Here is a 26,753-nt window from a genome sequence, read left to right as displayed (position 1 = left end):
TGCTGGCCGAATGCGGATTGGCAGCCTTCATATAGCTACCTTGGAGCCGTCGTTAAGGGCGTTCATATAATGGAAAACATATGCAAAACTCTCAGGCCTGCAGGTTTCCTCACGATGTTTTCCTTCAATGTTAAAGCAAGTGTAATCTAAATATATACCTAGGTAAAAGGAAAAGGTGACTGACTGACTGACTGACTGACTGATCTATCAACGCATAGCTCAAACTACTGGACGGATCAGGCTGAAATTTGGCATGCAGATAGCTATTATGACGTAGGCATCCGCTAAGAAAGGATTTTTGAAAATTCAATCCCCAAGGGGGTGAAATAGGGGTTTGAAATTTGTGTAGTCCACGCGGACGAAGTCGCGAGCATAAGCTAGTTAATTATATTTTTAGTTAATTGCAACGCACATAACACCGATCGAAGTTGGAACCCGCGACCTCCCGAATTGAAAGCGAACGTCTTTACTACTAGTCGATCTACTTATATAGTTTTTTTTTACATTTTCATAATTATTTATGTACTTTTAATAAGTGTGTTTGCTAGAAATGTCAACTGGGTAGACAGATTCTCCTCTAATCGTCCGACTCTCCCAGATAATTTAAAAGATCATACTATTATTATAGAGAGGGTGTGCCAAAACTTCGTTATTTTATAAAATCTGAAAGTTTCTCTGCGCATTGTCCTTAAAACTGGGAAGAACGTTTGTGCGAAGACCCTCACTGCGATTTGAAAGTTTGCAGTCATTCTATAAATCTATAATACGGTATGTAAGTTGGTTGCAGTTTAAAAAAATATTATTCACTTTTGATGATACAGAATGTTGACGAAAATGAAAAGCATAAAGTCAGATAATAATATTTTTTATTAACAATAAACTTATCGCTACCTATTTAAGCTTATTTACATCTTACAGGTAAGTAGGATAATTTTTTTACATTAAAAACAATAAAAAAAATGTGATAATAGAGTTGCCAGGCTCCAAATTTCTTTTATGTCTTTCTTGGATACATAAATAAAAATCTTTTCTCCTTTTCTCCCACTTGTTCGGAAATTGCTTCATTACTAAAAAACTCCTTACTGTCCGCACGCCAGCAATTTCCAAGAGAACAGTTATAGAAACTGGACAGTTTCAGACAAGGTTCTTTAAGTGTAAGTTAAGTGAACACTAACATAAATTAGGTTTTTTAGGTATACGATTTTATTAATATTCTGACTTATTACTATTTACTATCAATCAATACTTATAATAAAACTGTAACAGGTCAAATTCTGTACATTGAAGATATTTTGAAATTTTTTTTCGAGGGCACTCTATAATCGATAATGAACACAAAACTGTAATTTTTTTCATTTTTGTCTGTCTGTCTGTCTATCTGTCTGTCTGTCGGTCTGTCTGTCTGTCTGTCTGTATCACGGCCGCGCATCACGCTGAAACTACTGAATGGATTCCAATGAAACTTGGTACGATTTGAGGTCATACTATGAGGAAGAATATAGGATACTTTTTATCCCGAAATTCAGCATGGTTCCCGTAGGAGAGGGGATGAAAGTTAAAATGTATACTGAGTTGTAATTCATTAACGCGTAGTCCGATTTCATTCATTCTTTTTTTGTTAGAAAGGGGATATTTTAAAAATTGTTCCGTAAATATTTCAAGGTAATCTGTTTTTAACCGACTGTCAAAAATGAGGTGGTTCTTTTTTCTACATCGATTTTTTCGAGGTTTCTGGACCGATTTGCAAATTTTTTTTTAAATCAACAAAAAAAGTTTTCGTGGTGGTCACATAAAAAATTCTGGATTCAACTCCTTAATCCTGATGCTGCAGGGTTACTGCCCGCTTGAGTTATCAAGATTCAGGAAGTGTTCATAGTGAATTCATATTGTAGGTACCAAGCAACGATTTTATTCTCAGACTTCAAGTCTCAACTCCTCAACCCTGATGATGTAGGGTACAGCACTCCTAAACTATAATGTTTCAGGAACTGCGGATGATGCAAAATTATTTTAGGTACCAAGCATAGGCTACATCATTGAACTTCGGATCCTAACTCCTCAATCCTGATGCTGCAAAGTACTGAAGTCCTAAATCGTGGGGATTTTAGAATTTCTGATAGTGAATTGATATTTTAAAAAAAAAAAAAAAATTTGAATCGACTGTTAGGCGGAACGAAGTTCGCAGGGTCAGCTAGTCTAAATATATAAAACAAAAGCTGACTGACTGACTGATCTATCAACGCACGGCACAAACTACCTAACGGATCGGCCTGAAATTAGGCATGCAGATAGCTATTATAACATAGACATCCGCTAAGAAAGGATTCTCGAAAATTCAAACCCTAAGGGGGTAAAATAGGGGTTTGAAATTTGTGTAGTCCACGCGAACTAAGTCGCGATCATAAGGTAGTATTTTTATATGACCTTTGCATATCGTGGGCGGCACTCGTCAAACGCATTGGGCCAACAGAAGGCTTCACACGATTCACATCCTAACATGGAACTTCCCCGCCTTGGTGACGTATTTGACGCCCTTGAAGGGTTTGTACTTGGCGCCGTACATGTCTAGCCGGCTCACTCTCAACCCGCTCACAGCCAGCTGTGGGATCGTGAAGTGCACGTTGATACTCGGGTTCGCGCCCGTGGTGTCAGCGCCCGATGCCACCGATACCTAAACAAAAGGAACAATGCACATATTTTAATGTAGATAACGGATACATACCACGGTTAATTTAATGTTTTTATCTGTCGATATTTCGAAAAAGGGTAGTTCGCTACTGCCCATGACAGCTCGAAATTCATCTCTCACAGCACCGCAGTCGCGTCGTAACCACGACCCGTGCAATTGGGTTGAAATATCGACAAATGAAAACATCAAATTAATCGTTGTATGTACCCGTTATCTACATTATAATATGTCGTTAAACCATGAAATAAGCTTAAAATCATTAGGAACAATGCAAATAAACTAACCATACTATACGCTATCCACGGAAAGAAGTTAGTATATGGCAGAGGGCTCTCTCTGTTACGTGGGTAATCTCATACAAAATGACAGAGACAAAAATCTCAGTGGGCGTTAACCATTTTGAGTCATTAACACATAACAAACTAATATCATGTTCTCAGTGAAGTCTGCTCATCCCCACTTGGCCAGTATGGTGGCCACTTCTCCTCCGTGCTCAGTAGTAGGCCGACGATAGGTTTTTGTTTAATTTAAATAAGCAAACGAGCAGACGGGGTCACCTGATTTAAAGTGATTACCGCCGCCCATGAACGAAAATTGGTAACACATTTGCCAATGTGTTACCAATTTTTCAGGAATTTGTTGATCCGCCTCTTAAATAACCCCATGTTGCAATGATGATGAATGATGTAGTGACTTACACTTCCCCGAATGTTAGGCAGCTTGGGCAGCTCGATGCGGCCGATGTCCCACAGCAGCACCTTGCTGACCGGGTCGTACGAGTACTTGCCCTGGTTCGCCGTGAGCGAACAATTCAGCACACACTTTGGCATGCAGATCTCTAGTGCTACATCTGTAAAAAATGTTTATTATTCACCTGAAAAGTGGTTCTACCGAAGAATGCTGCTAATAATTTGGGTCCATAAAAATTAAAAATAAGTGCGGGTCGGACTTGCACTCACCATTTAGAAATTATTATTATTACTAGCTGATACCCGCGACTTCGTTCGCGTGGAATTAGGTTTTTTAAAAATCCCGTGGGAACTCTTTGATTTTCCGGGATAAAAAGTAGCCTATGTCACTCTCCAGGTCTTTATCTGTACCCATGCAAAAAATCACGTCAATCCGTTGCACCGTTGCAACGTGATTGAAGGACAAGACAACAAACCAATAAACCAACAACCAAACACACTTTCGCATTTATAATAAGGGTACTGATATCTGTTTTAAGGCTGATTACACAATGAAACAAAAGTTATCGTGTAGAGGGTGGAAAAGTATGACTAAATCATTATGCTAGTGTCTAGTAGTGTGTAGTAGTGTAGTGTATTTTGTTATATGTCTATTGTTTTTGTTTTGGTGTACAATAAAGCATATTTTACTTTTACTTTACTTTACTTTACTAGTGGCGCGCCTAGCTACGCCGCCCGGCGTCGGTCATAACACGATCGCAGGGTCTAAGAGAGCGCGCGAGCGATGCATGCTTTTTAGGAGTGTCGCGAGCGGCGCTCGGCGCTAAACAATTGATCATTCGTCAAAAACTCCAATAATTTGTAAAACTTATTGAAACAACATAATTACTTTCTAAGGTTCGTCCCATAGTTTGCTTAGGTCCTACAGTCAGATCTAGTCTCCCCTGGTCTCCGTTCGACCTCAATGTCAGGCTGTGTCTGACGTAGATAGGAATGGCTACCACACTCTGTGATCCAATATGATATGACATCAAACGGAAGCTGCCATCTGGTGGAATGAAGGATAGTATTCTTTCGGACTGCAAAAAAAAGATATCATTAGATTAGATTACCAGTAGTATATTCATCCATGGAATCGACACAGTAGTTCGACGCCTTTGGGAGATCGGGAGATCCCGGGTCGTTTGTAAGCTTTTACCGTACGATTGCCCTGTCTTCTGTCTGGCTGTCGAAACTTTGGTAGGTAATAACATACCATCCTCATACTCTTTGGAAAAGGTCGACTAGTGTAAAATAAAGATATTTGAGTTTGAATGTTTGAAGGTAAAACTAGCTGCATAGGTACTTTCAAACAAAAGAAAAATGTTTTAACTACCGTGAGTGATTTCCATTGTGTATTATATCTGAAAAATTGTTGAAAAAGGACTCCGGATGGGTTCGAAACTAGTCGGGCTAACGTCGACTAAACACGTGAGTAAAGCCGGGACAGATATTATACATAAAAGAAAAATGGTTGAATAACGTAAAGACAACTTCTTTCATAAAGCAATCTGGTACGTGTTTTCAAAAATTTGCTGTAAAAGCTTACCTCCCAACGTTTGAATCGAACACAGGGATGAAATGAAACATCGTCAAATAGCCGAGGGTTAATAAACGTGAGCGTCAAATCCGGCATCCCACTCAATTTGATGCAGCAATCGATCTGTAACAAAGTACCAATGACCCTTTGGCAAACACAGCTGTTTAGGCCGCCATCTTTTATCGAGATGGTACCAAATATAGAAATAGAAATATAGTAACCGGCAGAAAATAATGTATATCGACCTTTAGAAAGACTTTTTGATGTCTTTGTTGTTAAAACCGCCAAAACGTCGCATATGACCGCCAGGTATGAGTGACAGAGACGACGCTCTACAAAGCCGAAATCTCATTCTAAAGATCGATGTACAATTTGTTTTCTGAGTTCTGACGCGTAAAAAGTAAAGTAAAGGTAAAATATTCTTTATTATTTCGTAATGTAATTATATTTGAATCATCTAATACCGTTACCGTACAGTTCTGAATGCCGAGAATATTAATTATTGTATATCGAATCTTTGAAAAGAGCAACCGCCGAGTTTTTTGCTGGTTTTTCTCGGTATAATTGTATCATTTTACAGGAGGAAACTTGTAAATTTTACTGTAATGGTGCCGTTTTGACCGAAATCACTTTAGACTCCGTTTTAGGTTGTTTTTCTTGGAAATGAGTTTAGATTTGTATTCAGTGGGCCAAAAACATCCGAATGAAAGAAAAGTACCGATTTTGTTTACAAGTGTAATTACACTGTTTAGTTCACCAGTTCTATCCCAATATTCATATCCCATATGAATATTGGCATAGTTCCCAATATCTTCTGCCATATCCCTTCCAAGTTAGCCCGCTTCCTTAGACTGCATCATCCATATTCCATACCTACCACCAGGTGAGGTCGCAATCAAGGGCTAACTTGTAACTTGCAGGTCTGCGAACGGCCTTAATAGCATTACGAAGCGAGAAAGTCAGCCGCTCGACGCGGCAGTCACCTGCCATGATATTTAATGGCTCCCTTAAGATCAGGTGACCCGCCTGCTCGTTTGCTCGCTATCTCTATTAAAAAGAAAAAAAACACACCAACACGGCTACAACAGTCGCGTAGGTTATAAGTGTGCACATATAGAATCGAGTCGTGAACGCTTCCGCATCACGTCCTGGCAAAAAATGGGCAATGGAATTTTTAAAAATATCTTACATATCCTTGTATTTCAGCGGAAACAGTCGCCCCACTCTTGTCTATGATAGCGTCAACTTCCTCTATCACGTCGAAGTATGCCTCATTGTTGGCATATTTGACGCCGGACCGTCGCCACGGGACATTCGATAGCTGGCCAGAGGGCAATGTGGATGAAACACTGAAAATTATAAAAAAACGTTTATTTTGTAAATTGTGACACACATCATATTATGTTATAGCAAAGGGGTGCAGGGAATCAGAATCATAACGATGTATACGGTTCTGATTCTAATAGGTAGGAATTTATAAAGCATTTAACCTGTGATATAAGAGGTGCAGATAAATAGGTTACCACCCTACCGGCAAAGCCGTGCCGCCAAGCGATTTAGCGTTCCGGTACGATGTCGTGTAGAAACCAAAGGGGTATGGGTTTAATAAAAACTGCCATACACCTTCCAGGTTAGCCCGCTATCATCTTAGACTGCATCATCACTTACCACCAGGTGAGATTGCAGTCAAGGGCTAACTTGTATCTGAATAAAATAAAAAAAAAAGGTTAAAAGTTAAAACGTCTCCTCATATATGGGGGTTCAGGCACGCTCCTAAACTTTTCGGAGTAATGTGCGTGTTAAGCAATTGAATGGCTTTTCGGAGTAATGTGCGTTTTAAGTAATCACTTCAATGGTGAAGGAAAAAAAACGTTGTTGAGGAAATCTGCATGCTTGAGAGTTCTCCATACTGTTCTCAAAAGCCTGCCAATCCGCAGTTGGCTGGCGTGATAGACTACAGCCAAACCCTTCTCTGAGAGGAGACTGCTGGTTCTAGAAATTTGAGATTTTGCATTTGTGGTGCTGGAATGGCGACCTCACACCGGAAAGCGCAGCGTTGGAAGACCGCCGTCGCTGGCTGACTGCAGGCGGCGCAAGACCGTGGCATGTGGAAGTCCTTACAAGACATCTATGTCCAGCAGTGAACGTCTATCGGTTGACCGTAATGATAATGATATTGCGAAATGGTGATAATAAAAAGAATAGGCTGTTTTATCGTAGTTTGTTGCGGGCTTCTTCTCAGACAAGGCGAGTGTGGAACCCTCGTAACTTTAGTTTTAAGTTTGAGTAATTAACTATCACGATTATTATAGAGCCAACGAAAGATTGCGTTTTTGACGTCCGTCAGTTACATACAAAATAATATTGTGTGCCCTCTCGCACACATTACTTTGATATCTGCTATCGAAACGTTAAAAACGCAATCTCTCGTTGGTTCTACATTACATCAATAGATCAAGATAATTATAATCTTACAAATTACAATTTTACTTATTTTGAATGAATGGCCATGACGTAAAATGCTTATTTAAAGTTGATTGAATCATGAATTTGAATATAGTCCGTAAAAAATACGCACGCTGTGGGCTATGTCATGAAAAGTAACCTTTTTAATAAGGGACTAAAATCTACTTTGACATAAAATTTGACACAAAAAGTTAAAATGGCGCGTGAGGAATTTTACGCCTTATACATACTTTGATTTTCCAGTCACAGTATTAGCAATTGTCCTCAATATGTTAGGGGGCTTGATTAATTCCTTGAGAATGTTGCTTTCCGTAGCTAAGGGAAAACCGTTGTCTAACATTTCATCTAACAGCTGAAATAGTTAATATAATATTTTATTATTTAAAGAAAATAACTATAAGATTCCTTTAAGAATATAATGTTTTAATTTTATTCACTTTACTTAAATGAGATTCATTTTATATAACTTTGTTGCCCTTGAAAAAGTAAAACATCCTTCATTGCGATATAAATTATTAATTTGTATTTAAGAGTGCTCTCCAGGGTTTAAGTTACACATTATGTAATCATATAAAATACTAGTGCATGTAATGGACTACTTAAGATATAATATCCCTTAATGTTATTCAGTACATACCTCATAAACAACTACATAATTTTCCTTTATAATAGTTTCAGTACAATCTGAAAAATAATCCTGAAACAATAATTTTTGTATTAAAAATTGTTAGTTATTGTGTCTAGAAATTAATAATAATAATAATAATGTTATTTATTTCAGGCAAATTGTACCCATATTATTACAGAGGTCAAATATAAAATAAAATTAAAATTTAGATTCTAAGGTAAAAAATCAATATTTGTTTGGTGTACTATCATACTCTGGTGTGTTTAGTGGCGGAAATAGATTGATAAAAGATTTCTTGTGAGTAAACCATATTATTTGGTACAGACAGAGATAGCAATCTTGCATCCCGGGCAAGGACATGGGCTACTTTTTATCCAGGGAAATCAAATAACTCCCACCGGATTATTAAAATTGAATTTTATGTGAATGTAGTCGCAGGCATCATCTAGTTCTTTATATTTAGTTTATTTACCTGGAATGTATCAACAACTCTGTGCAAGAATTCAATAACAAACAACGGGGCCACTTCTTGCTTGCTGACTGCAACAAGTGCTACCCCTCCTCTCTGTATGGAGATCAAATAGTGATGAGGCGCTGCCAGTACTGGAGGGACATCCTATAGCCAAACAAACAAACATGCCAGGGATCAGCTATTTGAACAGTAAACATAGTTTTTGTGCAAAATAATGTACATACTTAGCAATTACTTGGCCTATAAAATCAACTTTTCAATCAATGCAAATTATTTTTAGTGAACTTCTCTTTGTATGAATAAACTTTAAAAAATCATTTCAGTTTAGTTGATTTTTTTTTGTTTTGTCAAACCTTCACTTCTTTCTATAGTGCGTAGGGCTAGAGCACGATTCTAATTGAGACTGAACAATAATAATAGTAATTTAAAATTAAAAACTGTTCAATTATACCTACCACTTTAACATTTCAAATTTTTTCTTTTTTTTACAATATTTGGTACAGTGTATATTTTAATTAAAATTCTTATTTTATTTTAATGTTACTTTAATAATCAAATTTAAATTAACTATGGACAAACAACTATAATATTTTTATTTATTTTATTTACTAGTACTAAAACTCTTAATAATAAAAGAAAATAGCAAAACTGTCCCTTGAAGTTCTGAGCCACAAATGATGTTCCAAACCAATATTGATACTCACATACGGAGATGCCCGCTGTGCTTCCAAATAATAATCACATACTGATCTTGGAATGACACTCCTCCAATGTTTTTCGAGAAATACATCACTGAAAACAGACATTAACAGTCCCTTGAGTACTGAATAGAAATACATTACTGGCCAGTTGAGTAAACCAAGCTGTGATAGCCTAGCGGTCAGGATGTCCGCCTTCTAATTGGGTTCGATCCCAAACAAGCACCTCTAACTGTTCAGAGTTATGTGCGTTTTAAGTAATTAAATATCACTTGCTTTAACGGTGAAGCAAAACATCGTGAACCTGCATGCCTGAGAGTTCCCCATAATCTTCTCAAAGGTGTGTGAAGTCTACCAATCTGCATATCGTCAGCATGGTAGACTATGGCCAAAACCCATCTCACTCTGAGAGGAGACCTGCGCTCTGCAGTGAGCCGTGATGGATTGATCATGATGATGAAGTAAACCATGACCTAGTCGGTTGATGGTGCTCTAGGCCTACCTAGAGGAGATGGTTTGAATTCTGCCAGTTTAATAATTTTTGATATGTGCTTATTTAAATTTATTTAGAAACTTCCTTGAAGTATCGGTAAACAGTCATAAATTACAAACACATCACTGACAATAATTCAAACAATTCACTTTGCAATTCTGTAGTCCACAATCTACATCTAATGAAGATGCTCCTGTCAGAGATTCCAGCGTTGCATGTGTTCCAGAAGATTTGTGTGGCACTGTGTATTCCCCATTTCTAACTAATACTATAAATGTGAAAGTTTGGATGTTCGATACTCCTCCACACTACAAATACTGAACCGATTTGGCGTAAATTTGGAATGGAGATAGCTTATACTCTGAATATGGACTACTTTATTTATCGCGGAAAATCAAAGAGTTCCCGCGGGATTTTTAAAACCGTTATTATCTATTAAATAAATAATAAGTAGCTATAGAATTTGTGTATAAAACCGAGCCAAACATGTAGGTACTCACTGACTTTTTGAATTTAGAAATGGCGCGACGTGGCGACAAGCTCACGCTCCTTTACCACATTAATCGTATTTTAAATTCTGTGACAACAGCTCCAAATTGAATTCTAATAAATATTATAAGGAGTCACTCACCCAGAGGGATTTATTATAAATAAACTGTGGATCATTTTGCACTACAAATATTTGGAATACTTATGTACTATCGTTTACCTACTTTCACAAAAGATATTATGTATGTATATTATAATACTCTTTGATATAACAGTACTAACGTACTGTACAAGTGTACACACAACTTTTTCAAAAAATTTGGAAAATATTTTGAATTGAATGAACTCAAAACCTAAAAATCTTGTTGTCAAATGTCACATAAAAAACCACAGACACTGATATACTTTTTTTTATTTTTTTACGGCCCTGGATGTCAGTTTTTTAAGGCCTCACAGACACTGAGCATGGTAAAATAGTAATAGTAGTTACTGAGTAAAATGTGAGGACTGAGGAGTAATCCGCAAAACATTTTCGTACCTACAACGTAGTGATCACAGTCCGTAGACGGAGTAAAAATCTAGACAAAAGTACGTTTGCTTTCTCATTCACACTTAAAAGAGAGCACAGATAAAGTTACTAATGTGATAAACAGAGACGCAGCAAACCTATTTTTTGTCCCTTATTGTATAAACGATTTTTTTTCAAGGAATACAACTTTAGTTGCAAAACAAACTTTGAGAATTCAAGGCGTCATTGTAGGTATATCTCATAAAGTTAACTAGTTATTTACTTGTTTTCACTTAAAAAACTTTTAATACAAATAGTACTGTTGATCGGTTAATAGTTAATACAAATATTGACTACTAAACAATGGCAATTGTAGTGTTATTCATCGTTAAGTCGTGCTATCGCTATCTTATACGATGTCACACAGTACTGTAATCTAGCTGTTTTACTCAATCTACCAATCTACGGAAATTACAGATAAACACTTCATTTTTATGAGTATAGACACGCATAGATTACGGCTCTGGATACCAGTGTTTGCAATACGCAATACTCTACACAGCCCCGTGCTAACCCCGGTGCGGGCGAGATGGGGCGAGTTGAGAGTTCGGATGTGAGGGGCGCCCCCCGCCTCATACCCCGATTGCGTCAATTTCAGTCAATTTTGGTGGTCAGGATCATGATTGAGTACTTAGAATCCAAATTTTTATGGAACCATCGCAGTTTCTAACGATAAAAAAAGATCGGTTCAGAAATCTCGGAAATTTCTGTTTAGAAAAACACAACTCCTTTTTTGAAAGTCGGTTAAAATGTAGCCTATGTTATAAGTCCCGCAAATTGCTATTGCGCTGGAACCATGTCTCATTAAAATCGAAATGACGTCACTTTGACGTCAGCCGAAATAAAAATAGTGTAGGTACTACGTAGTACTTGCAAGTTCTTTGCATCAGCTCGAAATTTCAGTCAAGTACTGACGTCACTAAAATGGAAGCCACGCGCATTAGCAATTTGCGGGACTTATACTCTACTTATTTATGAAAGTCCCGTCAAAATAGGTTCAGCCGTTTCGAAGATTAGCCCGTTCAAACAGACAGACAGACAGACAAAATTTTAAAAAAGTTTAATTCAGTTATGGTACCGGTCAAGTAACTATAAAATAAAGTAAAAAATAAAATAAAATATGAGCTTAATATGAGGAAGTTATTTCGAAATTACAGACAGATACTTCAATTTTACTTACCTATTAGTATAGATATAAAAGTATAGATTAAGCATAGATTATGAGACAGGTTGAGATGGGGGAGGAAACGCCCTGCACACCCGCACAGCCCCTGCGCTAACCCGGTGCGGGCGTATGGGGCGTCCCCCGGCCTCATACTCCGATTGCGATCTCGACCTGTCACGTTACTATACTACTACTATAGTAGGTTTAACTCTTTAATAAAATCCTTACTTTTATTGTGGTAGTAACCACAAATTCAGTTTTCGGATTTTTACCTTTACTTGTGCTAAGACATTGCTAAATTTCATATTTCTAGGTCAACGGGAAGAATGAGTGTTGTTTCTCTTGACAGATCTTGACAGACAAAGTGATTCTATGAGGGTTCCTTTTTTTAACAGGAGATAAGGAACCCTTAAAACGCTTAAAATTTGAATGCAAATAATAAGGCATAAACCTAATTAGGGCAATTTTTAGGCTAAAATTTTCTAAATACAGTAAAAATCTTATAAAACAACATTAAAGGGACCACAATAATTTTATTATTAGGTCACAAAAATAGATGTGCTTAATAACTGGTATAAACTCTATCCTACAAATAGCTGAGTTTTAGGCATAGGATCATTACAATTATAAACATGATGATAAACAATGTTGTAAACAATATTGACAGTAGGTAATCCAATATCGATACTTCCATTCCATACTATACTAATATTATAAATGCAAAAGTGTGTCTGTCTCCTAGCTTTTCACGGCTCATCCATTTAACCAATTTCAATGAAATTTGGTACAGAGATAGCTTGCATCATCTCGGGGAAGGACATAGGCTACTTTAGATCCAGGAAAATCAAGAGTTCCCATGGGATTAAAAAAAACCCAAATCAAATTAAGTCACAGGTATCATCTAGTACAATATAAAACAGCACTGTGACTGACTGACAACATAGCCTAAGCTGATCAATTTAGAAACTTGAAATTTTATGGTTCTTTCTATAACATAGACCCAGACAAATACAGGATTTTAATTTTAGAGGATTTAAGTTGCAGGAATCAGCTACTCTTCAATATAAGTACTTTAACTGAAAATTTATCATATTTTATTAACGTTAAAAACTGAATACCCTACATATTTACATATTGTTTAAAGATTCGTTCTTTCTACAATTAAAAATAAATTAAATACCAAATGTTTTCTTACATTTTTATTATCCTTATGTGTATAAAACCATTAACGGTTGGATTTAGCAACACGTTCCAGCTCATCCTTCTTCTTGATGGCATAAGAGTTAGACGAACCCTTAGCAGCATTAATAAGTTCATCGGCAACACACTCTGCAATTGTTTTAATGTTTCTGAAGGCAGCTTCTCGAGCACCAGTACATAGTAGCCAAATGGCTTGATTCACACGGCGTAGGGGTGACACATCCACAGCTTGACGGCGCACTGTACCTGCACGACCAATTCTAGTAGAGTCTTCACGAGGTCCAGAGTTGATGATGGCTGTTACGAGAACCTGCAGGGGATTTTCACCAGTCAGAAGGTGGATGATCTCAAAGGCGTGCTTGACGATACGAACAGCCATCAGTTTCTTGCCATTGTTTCTTCCGTGCATCATCAGGGAATTGGTCAGACGCTCAACAATTGGGCATTGCGCTTTACGGAAACGTTTGTGGGCATACCTACCCGCCGAGTGGGGCAGGTATTTGGCATACTTCTCCTTCACAGAAATGTAGTCTTGTAAAGACATATCGGACACCTGAACATCGTAACAGCTCCATCTTCCGAATAATTTGATTTCTGGAATGTCAGCCGCTTGTGGCAGTGGCATAGATTCGACAGCCATGCCGCCCGCGTCAACGCCATCGTCATTCCAATTTTCTTCAGCCATAATTGTTCACCTAAAAAATAAACATTACTTACATTACAACACTTATTCACCTTTAAACATTAGTATTAATCGCAAAATATAATGAAATTATTCGTATAAATTTCCTAACCTAGGCACGGTCACCTCGTGTTGTCAAAAAGAACACAAGAGAAAGGAAGCAAAAGGAAACGGTGTTGGCACTTGGCAATAAGCATCGCAGTGTTTCCATTAGTGATTTTAATTTTGCCAGTTTCTGTAGCTTCAAATGACAGTTGATACGGGTAACATTGTAAGCCCCTGCTTCATAAGAGAAGGGCCGTCGAACAGCCGCCATCGAATAATTCGAAAATAAACTTTTTTCTAAGAAGCATAGATACATCACTAATGATTGCAGGTAAGAGTGATAAGGGCTAAAAGACTTTCATGTACCTACAGTCCGGGCCAATCGAATTGAAAAATAACAATAACAAACATACCTTTTCGCTAACACGTAACTTCGTTAACACTTTTCACGATGATAAAACAGTTAAAAACACGCACAAACGTCTTCTGGTCCACGAACAGCATCTTAAGTAAAATATACACGTAATGTTCATTCAATTTATCCATGATTTAAGCAAAAATTTTAATAAAAACTAAATGAAAACAAGAATTCACAACCACAGAAAAAATAACTTTGCAAGTTTTGACGTTTGCATGCTTTAATTTCTATAGAGCTGCGCAGGGACGACATTGCAACCACAGACTAAAAATGAATGAAAGTGAGTGACCGTACACATCGATAATTCGTTCAGAATCGAAAACTAATCGAGTTATTTAAATCAAGTTATTTTAATATAGCGCTGTATACCAACCCATTAATAGATATATAATGCTGTTTCATATTGCTTTTACGTAATAATATTTTATTTAAATAAAAGTTATACAGCAAAATCTATACTCTATACTAATAATATTATAAGAGGTAATGTCGTTAAGTTTGTTTGTAGGGGGTAATCTTTGGAACTACTGAACCGATTTTGAAAATTCTTTCACCAATAGAAAGCTACATTATTCTTGAGGCTATAGTTTTTAAGATCATAGGCTATAGTTTTTAAGATCACTAAGTTATTTTTAAAAAATAGAGTATATGTAAGACTGTTGTCTGATGCATAAATTTTAAGTTCTCACTCGCCATTTTAACTATTTGTGTCCTGTCATATCAAAAGTACGATTTTATCTTCCTATATTGTTTTGGCTCTTGTAAAATGAATGACATTTTACTTAGCAACACCATATATAAGGAGACAGCGTGACACTTGACAAGATGGCGGCGTTAGCTCCAATTTTCACCACGCGCCAAAACACTGTATAACGGTTAATCGTAGTTTTGATATGATAATTGATAGATAGAGCTAAAATAGCGTGTAATTCATCATCATTCATTTATTTCGGACTATTTAGGTTTTGCAAGTACATAAAATCAAATTATTCTTTACATCAGAGTTAGTTCGTTCAATCGTTCATTCCCGATATAGTTCAGCAATAGCGCATCACTAGACGTCATTTCAAAATAAAGTCACGTGATCAGTACTGCCATATTTGTTATTGTTAGTTTTCAATTCTATTGGCATGGACTTTAGTTACATTTACTGATACGGAAACTTTTCACAAATTTTGAGAATTCGTGGCGTAATTGTATTTCTCATGAGTTATTTACTTGTTTTCACATAAAAAACGTTTAATACAAATATTGTTGATCGATTAATACAAATTCGAATATACATCGAAGATGTTCATTAGATCTTCACCAAATTTAAGTATAGATCTACAAGGTTTATACCACAGAGTACATTGAGTTTATACATATTTCGATATTAAATGGGACCAACTTTGAAGTATACCCTTTCAAACAAAAATTTTTTACGAGACATTTCACCGCAATTAATAGCCTCAACTGGTGACAGAAGGGCTGGCTCATTTTTTGCGCAGCGGATCAGCCTGGCTGTCCAGCGCGGAAATGCAGCCAGTATTCTTGGCACCATTCCACGCGGTCATGATTTATATAGTAATTAGATAAGGCTAGCTTTAAGTTTTATTGTATTTAAAAAAAAAAAAAAAAACAAAAAAGAATTTTCAAAATCCTGCAACAAAAAGTTCCTGCATCTACCTTTATTACTCTATCTACGGACAGGACAGACCACACTATGTTCTATGTTCTGCAACTCTACTTCTTGGAGTCAAAGAGTATATAATCATAACGTTTTGTGGATACCTCTAGACTAGTATATAGTGATCTGTGTTGGATATGGATCACAGAGTAGGTACTTTTTACTTTTTACATAGACAAAAAAATTACATATAAATGTTTGATACATTTCGACTTTCGAGCCGCCAGTCTCTGGTATATAGGTAGTGTGTTATCTATGGCCGCCAGTTTGCAGTTTGCCAAGAGTTTGCCCCACAGAGTAATATAGGGGTATAGAGTTAACACTGAGAGCTGAGAATTATTGCATAGCACCATCTAGCGATATGTGACGTCCCTAAGCCGAGAAAAATCGCGCTCCTCAGGATATTTCTTAATATTATTCCCCAAAGTAATTTCCAAAAATCAAATATTAATTGATTTGACTTTTGGAAATTACTTTGGAGACAGTGGAATTTGAATTACTTCAGGCAAATAAAACAACAGTTAAGTGATTAGTGTTTTTTATAATTTCTTTTATTAAATAGATTAAATGCCAACATTTTAATTATATCACCTTCATCTTAATCAAAAATTTCAATTCAAAATGAGCATGGCACACGGTTTCGATACACATAGTGAGGATCCAAAGATGTGTCTAGTCCAACAGCTGGAGTCCACGCAAGATACAGATCTATTTCTTTTTCAGGATTGGGAAATGAATGAAGAATTGTACCATCTTTGCCTGAAAAAAAATTGTGAGAACTGACCACATACCGTTGCATAATTCATCATCATCAATGAGTACTACTACCAGCTTCTGTTTATGACTTTGTCTGCGAGGACTTTAGAATTGGTGCATACCGCATAATATACCATCTCTGTTGCTAATTAACCTAATCCTAATTGTTTCTTTAATTGTGATGTGGAGGAGTAATAAACATCCAAAATTACATATTATCTAAATATATAAAAGGGAAAAGTGACTGACTGACTGACTGATCTATCAACGCACAGCTCAAACTACTGGACGGATCGGACTGAAATTTGGCATGCAGGTAGCTATTATGACGTAGGCATCCGCTAAGAAAGGATTTTTGAAAATTCTGCCCCTAAAGGGGTGAAAGAGGGGTTTGAAATTTGTGTAGTCTACGCGGACGAAGTCGCGAGCATAAATAAGCTAGTTTATAATATAAATATTGAAGAGCAACATTTAATAAAGCTTTTATTAGACCAAAGGTCAGATACAGAAGGAGACGTACTTAAGACAGCAAATATAGTGTGGAGATACCTTACTATGAAGCCAGTAGCTTAACCAATGGACTCAAGTTTTATCAAACGTTTCATAACACCGTTAAAACTCCTCTTTTCGTGAGGAAATCTGCATCAGTTTTTAGCATAGACACGAAGGCGACGAAGACTAATTATCTTTGCTTTAAATAATAATTTATAAGTTGATTACTTACGAGTTTTACCGTATCTCGGCACACAACAAAATAACCTCTCTCACAAGCAGCTATAGTCCAAATCGTTAGGCAGATCAGTGTCCAGGGGTTTGCGCGTAAGTCCAGTGAGAAAAGCGAAGCTGTCGGAGTCCAGGGAGCAAGCAAAATCGTAGAATTTATCATAAAAACACAAACAGAACACATTCACCGATCACAAAAGGAAACAAAATCACAGAACACAGATCAATAACATCTGCTGAGCGATTGTCATCAATCATTATTACAATCTCAATTGTTCTGATTGGCTGAATTTGTGCGATTCTTGTTGCAACAATGCATTGTGGCCAATAGTGAGCGAGCGTTAACCAATCAGAGATGATTGCGATCGTGACATTGTAGCTGTCAAACAACCGCGGTAGGGCCACTGAAGTTCACCGAAGAAATAATTCTCCGAAGTAGCGCCATCTACTGCAAAAGTGACGAACTATTTTTCACGAAGAAAAAAGATTTGTATGGGCTTGGTTAGGAGCGTCAATACCATATATAGTAGATAATCTATGGTCAATACCTAACTGACGAGGATAGCCACTTGAAGCTGTATTCACATGGATTTTGGTTTTGGTCACAGTCCATAGAGTACATTGAATATATTCAATGAGTAAACAATAACTATTTCCTAGGTCATTGAATATATTGGTCACTGTCAGGGTCAGGTTGGATTATTGGTTTATCCTATATCCTATATGTTATTGGTCTGTGTTGGTGTTGTTGATTGTTCCAAGATTTAATTATTGCGCATTGTTTTATTTGATTTGAAAGTTTTAACGCTGAAGTCATATTTTATAGTAAGTAGGTACTTATCAAAAGCATCCATAAAACAATAAAAAAATTAAATTAGAGGGCTGTAACCCAGCTTTCAAGTGAGCCTTTTAGTTCAATCAAACAATGACCTGTGACGACCACCCTAGGCGGATCTCTAAGACTTTAAAGGTTGTAAACTAAAACGTGTTAAAATGCAGTGCTTTGTATCTTCTTGTAAAAATGAACCGAGTCTTGAGTCTGAATCTCTTGGCATTACTTTCCATAAGTAAGTACCTACCTATCATACGAAGTAATATATAAGTCAATGTGCCTAATTCCATTGTACACAATCTCTAAACTAAACTAAAATGACTCGTCTAAATCTATTGCTATCCCTTTCATGAAGTTGCTTGCAGAAAAGGATAGCACTCGATTTAGACCTGTTAATTTAGTTTAGATTAGAGATTGTGTACAAGAGAATCGGCCCCAATGTACGTCTATCTAATATTTTTGTTGTGTGAAATCCTCCTCAACCATCTTTGTCAACCGATAGATGTGCAGTCTCGGACATAGGTCTCTTGTATGGACTTCCACACGCTGCGGTCTAGTGCTGCCTTAATCCTAAAAAAGCTAAAGACACACAACAACACTATATACTAGAAATGTATGCCTGGGTATGTAGACTGATAATGATAGAACTATGATGACCAGCGATGGAATGTACTGCACTGGCTGAATTGCAGCAAGTGTCGCATGTTGTGGTTCGTGTAGACATTTGATACATGCACTAAATGTCGACATTTGTGTGTAATGTCAGTGTCGTCATGTCTTTAGCTTAATTTTATTAGACTTCAATGCTAAAGAGTCACAGACAGAAGTATATTTAAACTGTATGAACCTCAGCTGAATTACCCTTTGAATTCTAAGCATTGAAGTTTAACTACCTATTTAAATTTTGTAGGTCTCTGCACAGTCGGTTTATTTTTATTTCAAACATTTTCCCTTTTGATAAAACTGTGAAAGAATGGATTATTTTCACTTACCAACCTTGTTACCTAACATTTTCCAAGGGAACTTCTCATTACCCATGCAAGCTCTGATAAATGCATGTTTAGATTAGCTCATTAAATGACTGCTGTAGGTTGCAGTTTTGCTGTAGTTAGGATAGGTAAATAGCATAGTTACAGCAGTACAATCCTTCCAGACCTAGAAAATTTTAACTCTTTACAATTAGTGATGTTTGTTTAATTGTTACAGGTTTCCCACGTCACGCGGAATCCGCACAACCTGGCTCCAAGCTCTCGGTGAACAAGGATCTGCATTGCCACGCAGTGCGGTAGTTTGCTCACAGCATTTCCTTACAGAGGACTTCTCGGAAACTAGAAATGGATCAAAGAAAATGCGGCTTGGAGCTGTTCCTTTTGTTATATATGATGTCGAAACACCAGGTATTAATCAAAAACCAATAAATTCAAATAAACAGGAAGAAATAGCCAGTGCACATGGAGTTGTGGTTAAAGTTGAAATTAATAAAAATGATAAAGCAGACAACTCTAAACTTGGTGAGGACAATGGAACACTATATAAACAAGAACCCTTAGAGCAAGATTGCATGGAGACTTGTGATAATGTTTACGACTCACACTTTGATGTATTTAAAAAAGAATTATGCAGCAACAGTTCAGAAATTGAAAATTTAAAAGACAATCAAGTTGATAATCCAGTTACACCTTTAAATTCTGAGAAGGCGATTCCCATATTACAGAGTATAAACAAAGGAAAGTTCAAAAAGTTAAGTTTGGAAGGAGTTCATTTAGAATCTCACTCAACTGTACATAATGGCAATGATGAAATAGAAAATGTATCAGCATCTACTTATTGTGATACTAAAACAACTCAGTCAATTCAACCCACTAGCAACAAAAATCTATTAATTTGTGAGATTTGTCAGATTACATTTGAACGAAAGCATTATTTAGTTTATCATATGAGGACACATGCTGGAGAGAAAGCTGTTTCCTGCAATATTTGTCAATATACATTTACACATAAGAGTAAATTAGATACACACATGAGGACACATAGGATGAAATCTTTCTCATGTAAATTTTGTAATTATAAATGTGATTATATAGGTATATTAGATATTCATATGCGAACTCACACTGGCGAGAAGCCATTCTCATGTGAGCACTGTTCATACACATGTGCAGTAAAGAGCTCCCTGGTTACCCACATGAGGTCTCACACTGGTGACAAACCATTTTCATGTCACCATTGTCACCGTAAATTTATGTACAAAGGTTCATTAATTCATCATGTGAAGATTCACACTGGTGAGAAACCTTTTTCCTGTCATCACTGTCAGTATAAATGTAAAACCAAAGTTGGTATGAGAAGTCATATGAGGCGTCACACTGATGAGAAACCTTTTGAGTGCAATGTATGTCAGACCAAATTCAAGACTAGTGCCAGTTTAGTGAAACACATGAAAACTCACACTGGTAAGAAACCCCTTTCTTGTGAACATTGTCAGTACAAATTTTGGAGCATAAGTGCTCTAAATTTGCACTTGGAAACTCATACTGGTGTAAAAACTTATTTTTGTAAACTGTGTCAGCGTAAATTAATAGGCAAAACTGCTATGCAAAACCATATTACAAAGACTCACATTGGCGAGAAACCCTTTAAATGTCAGATTTGTAAACATAAATTTAAGTGCACAAGTTATTTAGTTGCTCACATCATGAGGGAATACAGTAATGAGAAAAGTAATTATGTTTGCAAATTATGTAATTTTAAAACAGAGTGGCATTGTGACTATTTAATTCACATGAGAACTCACACTGGTGAAAAATTTTATTGCAACGTGTGTCATTCTAAATTTAAAAGTAGTTGTAGTTTACTGGCACATATGAAAATTCATACCGGTGAGAGATCACATTTTTGTAACAAGTGTGAGTTCAAATGTATAACGGTAACTGGTTTAACACATCACTTGAGAACTCACACTGGGGAGAAGCCTTTTTCATGCGAACATTGTGATTATAAATGCTCAAGGAAAAATTCCTTAATTCCTCACATGAGAATTCACACTGGGGAAAGACCTTTTGCATGTCCGCAATGTCCATATAAAGGTTCCAAGAGAAATAGTTTAATTTTACACTTGCGAACTCATACAGGAGAGCGACCTTATAATTGTAAGTTTTGTAACTTTAAATGCAAGAATTCAAGTTCTCATATATTGCACATGAGGACTCACACTGGGGAGAAGCCTTTTTCATGTACATATTGTAACTACAAATGTGCAAGAACAAGTTCTCTAAAATCTCACATGATGAGGCACACTGGTGAAAGACCTTATTGCTGCAATGTTTGTCAGTCTAAATTTGTAACCAGCAGCTGTCTTAAGAGGCATATGATGTCACACACTGGGGAGAAACCTATAAATTGTAAATATTGCCACTATAAATGTACGGAGAGAAGTGCATTAATAATACATATGAGGAGTCACACTGGTGAACGACCTTTTTCTTGCAATGTTTGTCAGTCTAAATTTACAAGCAGAAGCAATCTCAACCATCATAAGACAATTCACACTGGAGTGAAACCTTTTTGTTGCAAATATTGCCAATACAAATGTAGGGATAGAGGAACTCTAACTTCCCACTTGCGGACTCACACTGGTGAGAAACCATATTTTTGTCAACATTGTGACTTTAGATGTACCCAAAGCGGTGGTTTACTATGCCATTTAAGGACTCATACTAGAGAGAAACCATATTCTTGTCTGCATTGTGACTTTAAGTGCTCAAAAAGAAGTAGGCTAAAAAGCCATTTGAGGACTCACACAGGTGAAAAACCTTATTCTTGCAGTTTTTGTCAATTTAAATCTCCTCAGAGTAACAGTATCAAAAGGCACATGAGGATTCACACTGGCGAGAAACCATATTATTGTCAGTATTGTAACTTTAGATGCACGCAAAGAAGTAGTTTAAAATCCCATTTTAAGACTCACACTGGCGAAAAACCTTATTCTTGTGATGTGTGTCAAAATAAATATGCAAGTAAAACCAGTTTAAGAAAGCATATTATTATAAAGTCTCATTAATTGTTAACGATAGTAATATATAATTATATAGTATGTTTATGCTTGTTAGTAACTTTTACCGTAAGTACTATTATATTATTCTGTGCTTTTACTTATTTATCAATAATCTCTTACCCTCTAACAAATAAACCTGGAATAGCGGTGGAATAGTTATACTCTGTTTTGTCTTTTGCCTTCAAATGTCAAATTACTGATGACAGAGAAAGACAAAACAGAGTATAACTATTCCACCGCTATTCCAGGTTTATTTGTTAGAGGGATATTGTATAGTATTATGTTACAGTCAAAAGTCATTAAGGGACCATACGAGTCCTTTGGCGTAGCCATTTAACTACACTAGAGGTCCGGTAGATAAGACCGCATGGGAATTAGATTTAAAACCACTTTCAAGTTGCAACTGGTATTTTAGACATTAGTTTTGACAATATTTTTTTTGGATAAAAGTAGTTTTGGCTGGACGAGAATTTAGACCGTAACATATAACACAATAAGTGAGAGATGTGTTCAACTAAATAAGACAAAAGAGAAAAAGACAAAGAAGAAACGAGAAAAGACAAAGCATTCCTAGAATAACTGTGCTATCAACTTGGCGTTGCTATACAGAGCTTTTTGCAGATTGTGTTCCTCATAACCAAAATCTTTGGATTACTTCATTTGTAGTCCATGTATCACGGGCCACAGCTCATTTTTTCAGAAATGGTTTGATGTGTCAAGGTGAAATTAGCATAATATTATACACAGTACTTATTTCAATATACTTTTATTAAACAAAATAAAATCTTTTATTGTAATTAACTATACATAATTTGAAAAAAAACTAGAAATATTGCACTTAAAAATAATTAACAATTGGTATCATTTTATACACAAATTACTTACTTTAATTAGACCTTATAAATCTAATAATAGCTTATTTTATCTTAATATTTATAATCTAAACTTTTAATCTTTTTTATTAGCTTTTAATATTTGATCCTTATTAATGCAAACTTTTAAGGGTCCATTTGTAATGAAAATGTCCCAAGTACCTACACCAAACGAAATCTTATCAACTTGAAAAAATATACCCTGTTAACTATGCAGTTGCTACTTGTATCATCTTATCAATTAAAGTAATTTTCTCTCTAGGTTTGCCATGATTTTTACCCTGCTCTATCTCAAATTTATCAATTTTTTCCCAGCCCTGCCAATCTATAACTGGGATGTTATTATTCAAAATATTTGTCCTTATTTCTTGAAAACCACCCTTTGAATAATCCTGATTACTATTTTGTAAATCTTCACATATTCCTTTAGCCACTTGGAAAGCATTACCCATAGTGTGTAATATCACCCCCACTGGGCCAGTGCCTAGCCAGCCAGCTACATAGAGCCTTGCTAAATCACCTGTTTCAGTTAATATAACCCGACCTTTATCATTTACCACTGCACCATTTGAAAAATTTAAATTTGGGTCAACTTGAATGCTTCTGTATCCAATACTGCGTAATGCAAGACTGCAATTCAAAATTTCCCTATCATTGGTTGGAACACATTTCTGTTCCTCTATTCTGTCCCCAACTAATTTATTACATATCAATTCTATGCCAGTCAAATTATTTTGGTCATCAACTAAAAATTTTTGAGGGCTCCTAAAGAAAATAGGTTTAAAATATTTTTGAGCCTCATTAGATGATTGGTCTTTTAAACTGTCATTTAACGATTTTATCATAAGCTCAGTCAATCTCTTTCTAGGCCTTGCCAAGTTACTGACAGCATCAGACACACCAACAAAATCATTCTCTCTCCAAATAGTTGCACAACGTTTAAGATTGATCTGTTCTCTTAATTCCTTAATGGTAAATGCAACATTTAATGGCCCTCTTCTTCCTACCAGATATAATTCCTTTATTTTTGATTCAGCTAATACTTGTAATGCATGTTCTGTTATATCAGTCTTTTTCAAGTCATCTATTGGTGACAACAGTATTCTGGCTATATCCAAAGCAACATTTCCTTGACCTAAGATTGCAGCAATCTGTCCAGATAAGTCAACCTGAAAAATAATCATTATTTCAAAAATATTCATTACATATATTATGAGTGTTTGTTTGGTCTTACTTTTCTATATTTAAGCTTAAAATACCTTTAAGTCTCTATCCTTTGGGTGTCCATTGTACCATCCTACGAAATTTTTGGCTGCCATAACATTTTTAGCATCTTCATTTTCTATGCCTAAAGTTTTATCTTCTTCTGCACCATAGGTCTGAAATAGGTTGAATGTTAAATTTTATAAATCTCTCTAACTGTTCGGATTTAATGATTTTTAGGTTGATCTTTGGTTGGTTGGTTGGGTGATTTTTAGGTTGATTTTTGGTTGGTTGGTTGGGTTTGGTTTGGTTATCAGTTCAAAATTCAAAACTATTTATTACAAGGGGTTATGTGGACTAAAGGCGCAAAAAAATATCGGATGTGGCTGACCGCTGCGACTTATAGGTATCTTGATAATAAAATGTACACTGAACTGCAAACTATAGGATATAGCTTTGGGCCGTCCTTGAGCACTCAGACATTCAATATAATTCTGTCAAGCCACATCCCAAACAACTGTGCACACCTATCTGTGTGACATTATTCAGACTGCCACTGATTGGAAAGATTTTACTGAGAAACTAAGGCGCGTTTGGAAACCTCTTAGCTTTAGTTTTAAGTTCGCGTAAAATTTATCACCACTATAATATCATCATCTTACAAATGCAACAACCGACCATCAAAAAGTGTAATTTATTACCTACTTTAACTAGACACTTAACAATCAAGATGTAACATTAATTCATGCACGACTTTGTGTAATGCAGTTGCTACATACGAATTCATATCTTAAAACCCTATGTTTTATTTGCCGCGCAGTGTCGCTCAAGAGCGCTTTGCTCCATACAAACTGATATAAACTATATTTGAGGTGCATAGTCGCGTTGCATTGCATCGCACAGCGCTGCATAAGTGTGTTTGGACCATTCTTTCTGCATTTGGACCAATAATCTTAGTGTCAGTTATACCTACCAATAAAACAGCATCATAATGTTGTCTCAGCTGTTTCAGGCTTATGTCTTCGCCTAATGTTATATTGCCGTAAAAATTTACATTCTGTTGTTGGGCTAGTTTAGTGAACTGGTTAATGACATTTTTAACTTCAGGATGATCAGGAGCAACACCATATCTGTAAAATAAAAATCTTTTGAAACTAAATAATCTGGCAACAAGTAATATTGAAGGCAAACTGAATACAGGCTTGTGTAGTCTAGTTTAATAAGACTAAGTCTAACTCGGTCTAACTAATAAAACTTTACACATTAAGGATGATTTGCTAACATGTGGCGGGCACAAGCTGTGCCAGTTTGTTATGCAGTTTATGCCCATGCACGCACGGACGCCACAGTGTGAAACATAGACTGTGTCATGTGTTAGCATAGTCCAACATTCAATGTTTTACTTTTTATTATAGGTTCTAATTCAAGAATTATTTGGTCAGTCTAATTCCGAGAGTAAATATTTGTGGAAATAACATATCAGCTGTACTACTTAATATTATAAATGCAAAAGTCCCTTAAAACCTTTTTACAGCCTATCTGTTCAACCTATTTCTTCAAAATTTGGTGCAGAGATAGCTTGTTTCCTGAAGATGAACATAGGCTATATCCCGGAATAAAATCAAAGAGTTCCCACAGGTTTTTAAAGACCTAAGACCCATTACGCATGGTTGCAGTCGACTAGTCGATCATGCTTAATGGTTCTAAAATCTAAATCCATACAGAGAATACTGAAATTTCACTAAAGGACTTATACATACGCGTCTGATGAGGTAACCCGGCTAAGTATTTTTCCTTGCTATTTTTGCATGTAAAAATACCAATGTAGATAAAAAACTACCTTACTAATCCAAACGGGACTGGAAGTTTTTCTATTATATCAATTATAACAGAGTCAAGTTTTTTGTTCAGATGCATAGCTGCATAGAAGCCGGCCGGGCCTGCACCCACAACACATACTCGAGGCACTTTTTTAGAAGATGAAAACAAACGCCTGATCATCTTAAATATATCAGGAACTGTTTTCCGTGAAACGTTTAAGTTATATAAATGCATGGCTCCGCCTACAAGGTTCGTAAAAATCTATTCACGACTTTTATCACTCGTATCACACACTACCTATCATAAAATATCAATGATAATAATTGTTAACTTTAAAATGTTGGATTTTTTTTATTATTTTTTTACGGCCCTGGATAACAGTCCTTTAAGGCCTTTGTACCCCTATACACAGACCAATATCAATGTACTCTGTGGCTTATTGACTATTTATATCGGTCACAGAGTACATTATATATTTATATATCGTGGTTATCAAAAAGTATAATCACTACCGTCGTTGCTTATTTGGGGTGAAAATGTGC

General features: G+C 36.1%; 3 protein-coding genes across 3 annotated transcripts; 1 reads left to right on the top strand and 2 right to left on the bottom strand.

Annotated features, from left to right (window-relative positions):
* Window positions 1–849: 849 nt before the first annotated feature.
* cm (AP-3 complex subunit carmine) lies at window positions 850–10,572 on the bottom strand. Its single transcript, XM_034985344.2, has 10 exons — window positions 10,346–10,572; window positions 9,228–9,315; window positions 8,524–8,667; window positions 8,061–8,120; window positions 7,654–7,775; window positions 6,147–6,306; window positions 4,967–5,080; window positions 4,268–4,457; window positions 3,388–3,539; window positions 850–2,671 (listed from the first exon to the last, which is right to left on the bottom strand). Exons 1-10 carry the CDS (start codon window positions 10,378–10,380, stop codon window positions 2,486–2,488), a joined length of 1,251 nt encoding a protein of 416 aa, XP_034841235.1. The 5' UTR covers window positions 10,381–10,572; the 3' UTR covers window positions 850–2,485.
* Window positions 10,573–13,120: 2,548 nt separating this feature from the next.
* On the bottom strand, window positions 13,121–26,414 carry LOC117997164 (NADPH:adrenodoxin oxidoreductase, mitochondrial-like). The gene is given in 5 exon segments (XM_034985346.2): window positions 13,121–13,831; window positions 23,398–24,356; window positions 24,447–24,566; window positions 25,364–25,520; window positions 26,231–26,414. Coding segments are annotated over 5 exon segments (2,067 nt in total). The 5' UTR covers window positions 26,392–26,414; the 3' UTR covers window positions 13,121–13,161.
* Window positions 18,123–23,099, top strand: LOC138402279 (zinc finger protein 271-like). Its single transcript, XM_069498409.1, has 2 exons — window positions 18,123–18,496; window positions 19,468–23,099. Exons 1-2 carry the CDS (start codon window positions 18,423–18,425, stop codon window positions 22,319–22,321), a joined length of 2,928 nt encoding a protein of 975 aa, XP_069354510.1. The 5' UTR covers window positions 18,123–18,422; the 3' UTR covers window positions 22,322–23,099.
* Window positions 26,415–26,753: the final 339 nt, after the last annotated feature.

The sequence above is a fragment of the Maniola hyperantus genome, chromosome 4 (assembly GCF_902806685.2).
Source record: "Maniola hyperantus chromosome 4, iAphHyp1.2, whole genome shotgun sequence".
NCBI lineage: Eukaryota > Metazoa > Arthropoda > Insecta > Lepidoptera > Nymphalidae > Maniola > Maniola hyperantus.
Note: the sequence above shows the minus strand (reverse complement) of the source record. Positions and strands in the feature narration are given on the sequence as shown.

Excerpts from the sequence above, each read along its gene's own strand:
- cm (XM_034985344.2), bottom strand. The coding sequence starts at position 10,380 with ATGATCCACAGTTTATTTATAATAAATCCCTCTGG. Across the intron at positions 5,081-6,146 it reads CCGCTGAAATACAAGGATAT|ATCGATTGCTGCATCAAATT; the intron begins GTAAGATATTTT and ends ACTTTGTTACAG. Across the intron at positions 3,540-4,267 it reads TATGGGACGAACCTTAGAAA|ATGTAGCACTAGAGATCTGC; the intron begins GTAATTATGTTG and ends CATTTTTTACAG.
- LOC138402279 (XM_069498409.1), top strand. The coding sequence starts at position 18,423 with ATGCAGTGCTTTGTATCTTCTTGTAAAAATGAACCGAGTCTTGAGTCT. Across the intron at positions 18,497-19,467 it reads CTTGGCATTACTTTCCATAA|GTTTCCCACGTCACGCGGAA; the intron begins GTAAGTACCTAC and ends TAATTGTTACAG.